Source organism: Syngnathus floridae, chromosome 20 (genome assembly GCF_059516105.1).
Source record: "Syngnathus floridae isolate MCC-2025c chromosome 20, RoL_Sflo_1.0, whole genome shotgun sequence".
NCBI lineage: Eukaryota > Metazoa > Chordata > Actinopteri > Syngnathiformes > Syngnathidae > Syngnathus > Syngnathus floridae.
Genome location: NC_142432.1, coordinates 3,843,385 through 3,856,293, shown reverse-complemented (window position 1 = coordinate 3,856,293; position 12,909 = coordinate 3,843,385). Strand labels below are relative to the sequence as shown.

Here is a 12,909-nt window from a genome sequence, read left to right as displayed (position 1 = left end):
GCAATAAAAGTGGATTGCTGTGCTTACAAAGCTGATAAGTGCTCTTAACATGGCTCATTTCATTTCTTGCAATGGGCTTTGCTTCTCTGTTTCAACGCCGTAAAACCGTTTAACTCCACGCTGATGTATTGCTTAATACCCGATCAGCTTAATCTACAAATTGATATTCTTGTGCCTTTTTTTTTTTTACTTTTCACCGAGAACAAAAAGTGACCTATAATGAGAAATTCCTCCAGACACGATAATTTTGAGTTTTTATTATCATTAAAAAAAAAAAACCACCCAATTCCGCCTGGTCTATCAAAGCACAAACAAACCAGCTCCATCGGCACCTCCCACTGGGATTAAGAGAGGAGAGAGATGTTAAGGGAAGAGTTCTGCTATCTGGGAAACTGCCAACATTTTCTGCAATTACACCTACTCTCCGGACCCTGCGGCGAGCTCAGGTTCTGGCCCCTGGTGGCTGTTGCCATGGAAAATGTCTGGACCGGATATCAGTATTAACGGGAAAACGACTTTGCTTCGGTACTTTCTTCCAGTGGATCCTCTCGGCACTTGATGCTCGGCCAATAGTCTTTATCAGTGAGGTCAACATATTGATTATATTGATCCTCTTTAGCATGTCACACCTCCTGATTGACTCCTGCATGTCCGACTCCGACATATGTGAAGGCTGTGGCTTTGATTGATCCTCGTATTATTTTTTTAACATAGTTCTTGAAAGTTTTTAAAAAAAAATCTATAACTAGCCGACCGAGATTGTCATGTAAATAGTCAATTGAATTTTGAATTCATCACCGACAGCACTTGAAACTGTGTGCGCCTTTGCTTCCAAAAACTTCTAGTCAATTCAGCAGCTGTCGGCTGACTCACCTGTATCATAAAAAAATAAACACGCAGGTATTAAAAATTCAGCGTTTCTAGTAGTAGTGATGGAGAACTGCACCAGGATTGTCTTTTTTTTTTTTTATCTCTGTTGGTTTGTTAGTTACATAAAAACGACATAAGTGAGTTGAATTTTTTTCTACAATTGAATACTTAGGAAAGGTTGGGTAAGGATGGATGTCATTGCAGCAGGTTTGAGGACTTAGGTCCAGCCCAGAGGGAGATGTTGCTTCCCACAATCCACTGCAGGCTGCTAGTAAGCGGCGGAGAAGGCAATTACCAGGTAACATGTGGCGCAGGACACAGAAAGCAGCTGCGAGCGAAGCGTCACAGGGGGAAAAATGTTTTGTTTCGAAGAAGCTCCGCGTGTGTGTTCGAGAAGAGAACGACGGAGACGAAAATAGTCTTTTGTAGATTTCCTTTGCTGCCACGCAATTATCTCTTCCGCTGTTGACAAATCGCATGCAAACACCTCAAGGTCATTCCGTCAGATAGCATCTCGTACATCGGACCACCTTGGAATAAAAGCACATTGTCATTTTATGAGTGAAATATTCTCAGACTGGCTTGAGGCTTAGCTTTGGTGACCATGGAGGTTCTCGCAGTGACGTCTACGGCCACTGTGGGGCTATCAAGTGTCATCTGGCCCTTCAACACCTTCATGAACGTCTCCATCTGGCAGCCTGAGGAACAAATGAAGAGATGGCGTTCACCTCCAAAGCTCAGTAAAAGGGCAACGATGGAATAGCTTTGAAAAATCAATCTCGAAGTTCAAAATCAAGATTTGGCACTAATGCTTCTTAGTTAGAAACGCACAGAATCTTAAAAAATGTTTTCTGTGAGTACATCACCAGCCGAATGACAAGGAGGTCATTAATTAACCGAAGTAATGATATCCCCTCGACGCTCTTCTCGGGACAGCCTAAAATGAATTTGTCGAGTCCATTGTTAAATACGTGAGTGAGGATTTAGTGCACCTTAAGGGAGTCCTTCCCTCCCTCCTTGCCTCCTTCCATCCTGGAAATATGCTTCTGAGAGCTCATCTCATATTAATCCCTCACGGTAGAGCGTGGATGTGGCTCCACGCTGCCCGCTGGCTAACTTTGAGCTATTCATTACCTTTCAGAATTACGAGCTCCTCGTTTTTTTTTTTTTTATTCTCCCCATGTCTGTTTCACCGGGCTTGTGTTGCTCAGCCTTTTGTCCTTCTCCCCGCTCCGAAATCCCTCAACTATCGACTGTGACCTTGCAACCGCCACGCATCCTCCTGCGGGACAATTAAACCTTAGTGAGAACAGACGGGAAAGGGATATAAAGAAGCCAGGTTTGTCTTTTTCTTTTTTTTTCTTTTTTTTCCCTGACTCACCTGCCTCCTTTGAATCCCTCTTGAAGTTTGAGAGGAGACCGTTTTATCTGCTTTACGTCGCCTTGAGCCAAGGACGAATGAGCCTCCACCTGGGTTGTCCGACTCTATAAAAGTGGAAATTTCCCCCATGTTAACATGTTTGTCATTTTCATCCCCTCTCTCGACTCTTTAACAGGTGCAAGTGCAACCTTCACGCCAACAGCTGCGTGTTTGACAAAGAGAAGCTTAGCTGCGAGTGCGAGCACAACACCACCGGGCCCGATTGCGGCCGCTGTAAGCGCAACTACCAAGGCAGAACGTGGAGCGCCGGCTCCTACCTGCCCATCCCGAAAGGCACTGCAAATATATGTGAGTACACACACACACACACACACTTGATTAGTTATAGTGACAGGTCATGTGACAGGTGTTTGAAAGAAACGCTCCGCTACAGACAGCTGGCAAGAGTTGAAACCCAATTAGCAGCATCCCGTATCATCGTCTTTGACTTCTGACGGTAACAATTTTGACAATGACTTGTCTGACTGCTTCAAGGTAACAAGAGACAATTAGAGAAGTTTCAAAGAGACCAACACATCGGAATGTGTTTCAATCGCAGATCCAATCGTTAGGCCCTTTCGGTGTAATTCGGCGACGCTTAAATAAGATGCGAATGATTTGAAGTTTTCTTTTTTATTTTATTTCTTTTTTTATTTATTTTACTCATCAAATATTTTATTTATTTATTTATTTATTTATTTATTTATTTATTTATTTATTTATTCCTTTTTTTTTTTTATTCATTTTGCTCATCAGATTCTCCGGCCAAAAGTCTCGCCGCCATGTAATTCATTAATCAATTGAGCCATGAACAGGATCACACATAGCCATTGCCGTTCATATATCAGAGCAAACTATAAACTCCATGTCTATGCTTGAGCGTGCCGATATTCGTTTGAAAGTCAGGTTTTATCCGGCTCCTTCACCTTATTGCATCTGCTGTGATTTCTGCATTCATCACCGGCGCTCCGAGGCTCTTGGCCACCGACTAATGACTTATTCTCCCTCCCAAGGGATCCCTGTTATGAGACTTGGAAAAGGGCGAGTGAAATAGCCCTTCCTCGAGCCCAGATTGACAGATCATTATTAAAAAAAAAAAAAAAAAATGTCACACACCCTTTGATTCACAGGCACACAAACACACATTCATAACCACTGCACAGAACGGCATTGTGTATTCCCTGGATGTGATTGACCACATTTTTATCTTTTATTTGAGGCAAAATCTGCATGCAGTGTTTATTAAAAAAAAAAAAAGGCCAATTTAATTTTAAAATGTATTTGTTTTTATAGCTGTTGAAAAATGACTGTTCTCTTGTTAAAAATCATGACTGAGTTTTTCCTGCCTTGCAAATGTGTTGATTGGGTGCACATTTGACCACAAATAAAAAAAATATATAACGTAGAAAGCATTAAATCGGTTATCAGCTGACTTAAAAACACCGTGACCGAGACAAGTCGTTGATGACTCCACATCCCCCGATGACACATCTGTGCCAAAAGTGTGGAGGTTAAAAAGTGACAAAAAAAAACCAAAGAAAAACTTGTCTTTTCATGTGAGGGTTGCCAGGAAACAAGCTAACCGCCTGTAGTCCATCCGCCACTTCTCAAACTAGTCTCTCCAGATTCTTGTAAACTCTTAGCAAGTCAAAAATTCCAGCCCATAAATCTCATTTAATAAAAACTAAAATTCATAGCTCATTATTTTTTTTTTTCATTGAATAAAACATCCACGTTCTGGTGCCAGGGAATATTTTTTACAGTCAAAATAAGAGCCAGCATTATGCACGATATTCATTATGCTCTACCAGATGCTGCAGCTTTATTTTAAGTCCGACGGAGAGGCCAAACACACACACCTTATTGGTGTATACATTGTAATGCCTCACACTCATTAAGACACACACACACAAAATATTTTGATTAATCTCTCCAGCACAGTGTGAGTATGTTCCCGTACATATTTCAGCTGTAGGAGCAAATCCCGCAGGATCTTCCAACGTCGTTGTAAAATAAATCTCATTGTCAGTGAGCACAAACAAGCATTATGCAAAGAGTCCTCCTGATATCACTTCCGCGCAATAATATTTTGAATTACATTTACGTTTGACTGGAACCTTTTAAGAGTCGTCGCTGATCATTTGTATTTGCAGAACGAAGGCGCTCGCTCATCCCATCCAAACACAACAAGTTGAATATTTATAATCTCACTCTACAATTATTATTCTAATCTTGATACAATTTATTATTAAGGTCACAGTGGTGATCTCCCATGGATGACTGGATAAATATGCAGAGTATGTGAAGCATTCATTTCTGTAAGCATTAAGATTTATTGTAAAATCACTTGACGTTACCACTCATGACTCAGTCTCCCTAATGCGTGTGTGTATGTGTGTGTGTGCGACTGACCCCACATGCTCATAGATCATTTGCAGTGAATCGGACGCCCTTCACAGATCATGTTCAGTGACTTGCAACCGTGATCCCGACACAGCTCGTAAAAATCAATGAAGCACACCGTCAACATGAGCCGCTAATGCTCTTCCTGTGCGATAGAATAAAATTAGATTGCTGCCATCCCCCCACCCCCACCCCCCACACCCTTTCCATAATAATAAGCCAAGACCACGTGGACGAGATAGGAAATGACAGTGATTAAAAAATAATGGAATGGACACTTGTTTGAAGACCCACAGGTTGTGAATAATTGCTGCTCCAAATTTTCTATACGTGCATTTCATTGAATGTTTTTAGCGGACTACTTTTGAAGATTTGAGGTGTTTGGTTATCCCTATTAGAGTGGAAGCCACAATTAGAGGAATTATTGCATATTAGAGCACCACTGAGTACATTGTGCCTTTATCACGGCATTCCAATCAACAGCTCCGTTAGCGTTACGACACCCTCATATTTTCTCGCAGAAGGCAAAGAGCAGTCGTAGAACGTTGACAGAAGATATTTTATCTCTATAAACCCTCGTGATTATTGCCCCCCCCACCCTCTTTTTTTTTTTTTTTTTGCTCAAGCTGTGAACTTTGAGTTTTGTGATGCTCGCTAAGAAGAGCAAGTGTCTGTCACTTCCTCGGGTATGAGGATATCCATCTTCGAGTACATGAAGATTGAGTCGATAACTTTGTCAACATGGCCGTATTTAGAGCCACAGTGATTTTTTTTTTAAAGAACAAAACAACAACTCAAATAGACAAGTCGGAACACTGAAGATAGCTTGTCACAAGATGAGCAAACAACTACAAAGTTTTTTTTTGGTGGCACATTCTTTCACATCAGTGATTATTTATTAATTTGAGTTTTTGTTTTTTGTTAGCATTTATTGTTGAGACTTAATTATGGTATTACGGTTTATTTTTATTTTAATTAATTTTTATTTATTTTTTATTATAAGGTATTTTTCTTCCATTTTTGGCCCATTCTTTCACATTATTTATTAGAATTTTGTTTTTTAATTTTCAGTGTTCTTTATTTTTGACACTCAACTCCTAAAAGTGCACTCTTAAGCACAATAAAGGTAATTATAATTCAGCTCATCGTGGCCGTTGTCCTTCCCGTCTCCTCGATCGCATCTGCCCACCCCCCGGAGGGTCCGACATCCATTATCCTCCGTCCCCGTGCATCGTGCGTAGCTTCCTAAAAGTTCACATCTCAGAGGGAACACACATGTGCGGCTGCTAATTTCCAGTACGTGTGGCTGGCAAAGATCAGACGGAGCCAGTTTGCGCACATACATTTAATGAACATGAATATAAGAGACGTCTCAATTCCACAGACCCACAGCCAGTCGGCACCCTGAGGTGAGACTGATCTTGTCACCATGGTGATGAGACACTACATTATATACTCAGCCGCCGTCTGGCACAGGGACGGACGGACAAGCCGGCTGCAGGATAAGACGTGTCCTCATTGACTTTTTTTTTTTTTTTTATCTGCGGTGACATTTGATATGTTGTGCCGCCGATGCGTGAGAATTCTGTCTGGGGTTCTTTTAACAAAAGAGTATTTTTAACAAAGCAGCTCATCTTCAAACGTCTTTTTTAACTTTAAAAGATAAAAGCTTGTATTGACCCTATTGTGTCCACCGGAATTAGTTTTTCCACTAAAGTGTAATATAACATATGCCGATCTTTTTTTTTTCTTTCTTTCAGGTATTCCTAATAACATTGGTCCAGTTAGTAAGTAATCCGCCTCGAAAACACTTCTCACAGTGCCCGGATGCTTGGCTTTGCCTACCGTGCCACCCTTCACCGCACGTCTCTAAAATTGATGCCAAGTGTTCATTTCTGATAAGCCGTACTTTCAGGTCTATAGCGTCACTCATACGTGCATCTCGGCTTTATTCAAGTGCCGAGGCCTTTCTGGAAATATAAGGTTGCTTAAGGTTATTTTAATATAAGCTGTGAGCCACCTCGCGAAGGTATTATCACCAGAAAAAGTTGGATCGTATTGAACACAAAGTCAAAGTGCATCCACAGCCTTTTATTGCAGAAAATATTACCGGCTGATACATGTCGGATTCAAATTGGCGAAATGAAAGAAAGCTAGCTAAAATTATATCTGTCTCTTATGCACCAGTATTGGTTATGTGAGCCGTGGTGTGTAACCAGATTGTCCTCAGGTGGCTTTTAATCAGGATTAAGCGGTCAACATGGTAATCAGAAGTGGGCACGTGGCAAATGAGACCAACCAATTTCCCGCCACTTCTTTATCACCTTGTCGTATATTTTGCTCCCTCTCTGTGACGTGCATGGCTTGACTCGAGTTAGACGTGTGTGTTCTCTCACACTCCAAACACATGGGCCGCAAATGCATGAGAGCCGAAGCTTAACACAAGAGTGTGCATGCTCGACACTCGCCTTACACAGTAAAACTACTCCGACTCCATCCGTGCAAGGCGATGAGGCTGTGCAAACAACACGAGTTGGAATATTAAATGACTAAAGAGGATGAGAGAAGTTTTGCTGTCCTTGAGGATATTAACCAGACAAAAAAAGATGTGTGGAATTGTTTTGTAAAGTATCAACAATACATTTTTTGGGGGGTTGAGGCCACCAGAGGGTGAATTTGCAATCAGTGCCTGATTCCAAATGCAAGATCAATCATTTTTGGGAAGAAGTAATGGGGAGGGGAAAAAAAAAAAAAGGATGAGATGGGACGAGAGTCTTTTGTCTTTCTTAAATCAATAAATGCAGACGTCGGGGGTGATTGTCATGGTGTTCCGAGCCTCCGAGCTGATGTATTATTCAGCTTGAAAAGTGTTCTTTGGTTAAAGAACAGAGGTCACACTCTTTGTTGACTTTTTTTTTTATATTCATCACCTTGGTGTTAACTACGGGAAGGTGCATGAGGTATAGGACAACCAATGTGTCGCTTGAGTCCTTTCCATTTCCAGGAAGGAGCGTATTTCCCTGACCCGGAAATACCGACCCAGGTTCTGCTTCCCGCAGCAGTCCGTCATTCCAAATCCCAACACCTGTCATTATTTATTCATTGTTATTCCTCCACCAGAAATACACTGTAATTAGATATTGATCACATAGTCAATGTGATGAATTAAACAAAATGCCCCCGAACGTCTCGGCTTGCCATTAATAGTTAAGTCGCTCGCATAAGCCATGACTCAAATGTAATTTTATTTTTTTATTTTTTTACAAAGGTTGTTTTTGTTGCTTTGTCATTTATTTTCAATCATTGCCATCATCATACACAGCACAAAAATTACATACGACCTCCTCCAAGGCGTTGCTCGTCCATGTCAAGCTATGCCACATTACATCTGCTGCCCCCCCTCCCAATTTAACCGGTTCATGCCAGACATGTGCGTGTCTCCAGTTGTGTGTGTTCGCTACCACATAGCCCCCCCACCCCGTCCGCCCCCCACCTTCCCTATAGACTATCTGTTAAGTGCATCAACACATGAATAACTGATGGTTTCTCTCAATTGCACGCAGTCGGGCCGAATGTCTCGTCCCTAGGTGTCGCTAACCGAAAAGAAGGTAGGCATTTCCCATTATGCAATTCTCTTTTTGCTTTCACATAAATCCTGTACTTCCAAATAAGGCCTTTTCAAGATAGTTATACTTGAATATAGCGGATGACCCCCTTTTTACGTCCCAAAGATGCTCAGGCTTAACTCAAGTTGACTCGTCACGAGAAAGCTCACTGTTATGATTTGAGAGTGCACGCTATCTTTGACTACCCATGGACACACATTGTGTGCATTCCGCTGCTTTTATTCAGACGATCCTTGAATTCTCCATCCCATCGGAGCGCGTCGGGAAGAAAAGTGTGTTCCTCAGTGGTTTTGTGCATATTGATGTTAGGGGCTCATCTCGCTTTGAATCCATCATGCAGATATGATGCGCAAACAACTCGTGCGCAACACTGCTGCAGAAAAGCGTCAAGGGCTTATGTCACGCCAGATGCAGATTTCCTTTAGCGACTGTTTGTTCGGTGAGTGAAGCACGATTGGGAGAAGGATGCGGTCATATTTGGAGTGGAACGTTCTTGGCTGGCCTCCAGTGAGGTGGAGGAGTAGTTTGTGTGTGGGGAAGCACGTGCGCACGTCATACAAAACACTCGTTTCGCAAACGAAGCATGAAAGAATAATCGCGGAATGATTCTTTGTCACACTTGCGGCCTAGCTTCACCTTTTCCCGAGCCATCATTCATCTTTTTACGACCTGCTTATTTTCTTTTCAAGCCGGATGCTCCATGTTCTTAATTATCTGACATTTATGTTTGATTGCATTGTCATGTTGTTTTTCTTTATGCTTTTTTGTTTTGTTTGTTTGTTTCTAGTAGCTCCACAAGTTGCATTGTCCACTGCCCCTTCAGTCCACGTTGCAAACCGCAAACGAGGTAGGAATTACCCCCCCTGATGGAAACTCCGATTTTTTTATTCAATGATCAACACTTTTTACAACCTAGAACATTCCGCTTGTTATAAAAACCTGTGAGAATAAGTGGTAATACTTAAATCTTGTACATGGTTGTGCAGTGGACTACACGGGCGCTCCTTCATTGTCAAGCCTTGTCAGGTTGTTAGTAAGTGGGCAGGGAGAATTGACCTCAATACTCATCCTTAATAACCACAATCCCTCGGACAAAAAGCCCCAATCTCACCGTTCCCTCTCTGGGTTTTCAAGTGGTTGGCAGCAGAGAGGCTTAAGAGGTCACATCTGTCTCAATGGTGACACGCCGTGTCACTGGTCATTCAGCCAGCCAGTCTTATTGCTCAGAGTAGAGTTGAAGTGAAGCTCCAAACCTGCCCATCCTGCACCAGAAATGACTGCAAAAAATATATGTATATACTTACCGTATTTTCCGGACTATAAGGCGCACTGGACTATAAGGCCTTCAATGAATGGCCCATTTTAAAACTTTGTCCTTATATAAGGCGCACCAGACTATAAGGCGCATCATTAATGCATCATGTCAGATTTTTAATCCAAATCAAATCATTCTCCATTTTATATGTTTTATTTCAACTTCAGACGCAACAAATCACTTTATAATCACAAAATAATAATCCATAGTCTTTTTGATTCATGATTCATAGTCTTCAGCGGGCCACTTATGATTGATTTCATGACACAATGCTTTGGGCCAGTTTAAATTTAGGAATTTGGTCCATATATAAGGCGCACTGGACTATAAGGTCAGCTTTTGAGAAAATTTTGGGTTTTTAGGTGCGTCTTATAGTCGGTACGGTACATCGGTACATATATATATATATATTGGACAAGTTATTATTTTTTTCAATCTGTTGGGGAAACGTTACCTCCAAAACCAGTTTCATCTCATCCTCTTTCCCGTCACTTCAAATCAGAACAACCATGAAATTGTATTTAGACAGGCCATGTCTAAAGTCTGCGGTGGTGCTCCCTGAGTTCAAATCCCTTCATGGTCTGACCTACCCTACGCTGTGCGATGATCTTAACGTGATGGTATCTCTGTGCTCTCATAACCGTCCCCGCCTCGCCTCGCCTCGTCTTGTGATGTGTTGTGATTCTACTAACGCTGTGCTTTTGTCATGGCTGCGCTAATCATGACCTCCCCCTTCTCATTATGTCACAAACGTCTCCTCCCTTGAGCCGCCATTGTTAACCTAGCATGCCGCGGCACCAAATTCGTGCTAACCCGACCGCCGTTAAAGCAACAGAGCAAAACATTCTCTACCACATTTCTGTCTCCCTTCTCTACACACATCCGCCATCTTTGCAAGACTGCGAATGCTTCGGCCACTCCAACCGGTGCAGCTACATCGAGCTGCTAAACACGGTCATTTGCGTGAGCTGTAAGCACAACACTAGGGGGCAGCACTGCCAGCTATGCAAGCTGGGCTTCTATCGCAATGCTTCGGCAGAACTGGATGATGAAAATGTTTGCATAGGTTAGTCGCCCCTTCGCTTCCCTTCCCGCCTCTGATTTCCTACAAACTGTCCTCACTCAGACTAATCCGCCTTCATCGACCTTTTATTAACCATCATTCTGTTCTTCTCATCTTTTGCCGTTTCTAATATAACACTTTCATTAACGTCATTGATTTACATGTCTCGACTAACGTCATTTTGGGCAGAAACCACAGACTTACTTTGGATGGATTGGTGACCTATCGCTAAAGTGCAAAGACCCATTTACGCGGCGTCATAAATCAGCAATGTTTGCAAAGCCACCTTAAACCTGTTCGATTTTGAGCCATCTTCCATGTAAAGCCCCCTTCAGGTCACCCCACATACCTTTTTTTTTTTTTTTTAAATTGGAATCAGCTCTGTACCCAGGCTGAGCTATTCCGAAACTTTAATCCTCTTCTGGATACATGCTCCGTGTTGAAAAGGGCTGAAAGGGGAAGGCTCAAGTTCAGCCACCTTCGTCTCAAGCACACGCCTGAAGGTTTTGTACAAAAAAAAATTGGCAGACTTCTGAAATCGTTTATGTTTCCCGTCACCTTGACAAAAGCCGTATTTCCAGGCAAAGACAAATTCATGTCGTGTTTTTGGGGGCATTAACGAAGCTTTTTTTTTTTTTTTATCTGCAGGTGGCCTAAATATAGATTTCAACATTTCTTTGTTATTCAGTAATACTCTTCATCTATTTTTTGGTGACAAGTTAAATACACTCAGTCTGCTATGACTTTAAATAGCTGGATCATTTGTGAACAAAGCAACTGTAATCATAATATTCCTGCCACACAACTAGCTTTTTTTTTGTAATAATTGTCACTTACAAGCCATTTCAATCTGGCACTGACCTTTCCACAAACACTTTGACTTGCCTGTTTTTTCTCAGTATAAAATGTGTGAACATATTCGGCATAGTCCCCCATGGCAAAAGTTAGATTTCGCCATCTTTCAACGTCCATAGTGCCAGGTGCATTTGCGAGTCCTCAGGGAAAGTGGGGAGTGACACATGACAGGCCGCGACACTTCCGAGAAAACAAAGAAGTCAGATGTGCTATATGACTTGATGTCAAATATATGAAAAGGCCTCAGGAGCAGCAGCTGGAACCCATCACGAGGCATTAAGAGCCGCTGACAATTTACCTTGTGCCGACTTGGCATCCCAGCTCTGGATGCTGACCTTCACGCCTCCATGCGTCACTTAAAGTCACCTTTTTTTTGTTGCCTGGCATGTATGTGCAAGTTGATGGGTGGGAGTACTCAAAAAAAAATATTCTAGGTGTCACTTTGAGCAGCTGTAGTGCAAAACTGGAAGGTGAGCCTGAACCCAGTTTGGGAAGGAGGCGGGGCTTATTATGATTAATATGCCCATTTCAATGTGATCAATGTCATTCCACACATTTGTCTTGATTTCCTTCCAATGTCTTCCACTTCTGCCTGTTTTGATAAATGTAATTTTACACCTGCATGTGCAAAATAACCCATTTTTGTTTTCATTCCGTGTTTCTATTGAAATGGTAGCATTATTAGCACCGATGACTAGATCAGTCGTTTTCATCCCCGTAATTGAGACAGTTGGCTTGTGAAAAATCTCAAGGTGTGCTGTGATGTCAAAGCACCTTGTCTCCAGCTTGTGTGTGTGTGTTTTGTTTTGTTTTTCCAGAGTGTAAATGTAATCCCTATGGCTCAGTCAGTGATCGCTGTAATGGCACAGGATTTTGTATATGTAAGGAGGGCACTACAGGGCCTAAGTGTCGCGAGTGTCTGCCTGGCTATATGTGGGACGATGGCTGCAAATGTAAGTAGAACCATTACGAAAATGTACAAACGTGTGTGTGTTCAGGCATTACGGGAAAGAATACCGATCGGAAATGTACTTTTTTACCATAGGTCAAATATTTTTGAAGGTACCGTATTTTCCGCACTATAAGGCGCACCTAAAAACATCAAATTTTCTCAAAAGTGCGCCTTATAATCTGGTGCGCCTTATATATGGACCAATATGGATTTATGGACGAGGACTAACTCATTAAAGTAAGCTTTACGTGTTTATTTTGTGTGTTGTGTGATATTAACGTTTGAGCAACGTTGAGTTATTGATATATTGTTATTGTTTTCACTATTTCGAGTGTTACTATATTGTGATTGCAACGTTGAGTAACTTATTCTATGCGCCTTATAATCCAGTGCGCCTTATATATG

At 41.8% G+C, this 12,909-nt stretch overlaps 1 protein-coding gene across 4 annotated transcripts in view; it reads left to right on the top strand.

Moving 5' to 3' along the window:
- Positions 1 to 12,909, top strand: part of ntng1a (netrin g1a) — a 90,914-nt gene that overhangs the window by 73,956 nt on the left and 4,049 nt on the right. For 2 of the 4 annotated variants that reach the window (XM_088363520.1, XM_088363521.1), the window contains 4 exons: positions 2,427 to 2,599; positions 6,454 to 6,480; positions 10,533 to 10,700; positions 12,371 to 12,505. In XM_088363520.1, coding sequence (XP_088219646.1) covers positions 2,427 to 2,599; positions 6,454 to 6,480; positions 10,533 to 10,700; positions 12,371 to 12,505 — 503 coding nt within the window. Of the gene's footprint in view, positions 1 to 2,426; positions 2,600 to 6,453; positions 6,481 to 8,256; positions 8,302 to 9,106; positions 9,167 to 10,532; positions 10,701 to 12,370; positions 12,506 to 12,909 lie in introns of all 4 variants that reach the window. The other 2 variants (XM_088363523.1, XM_088363522.1) reach the window with 2 other exon arrangements.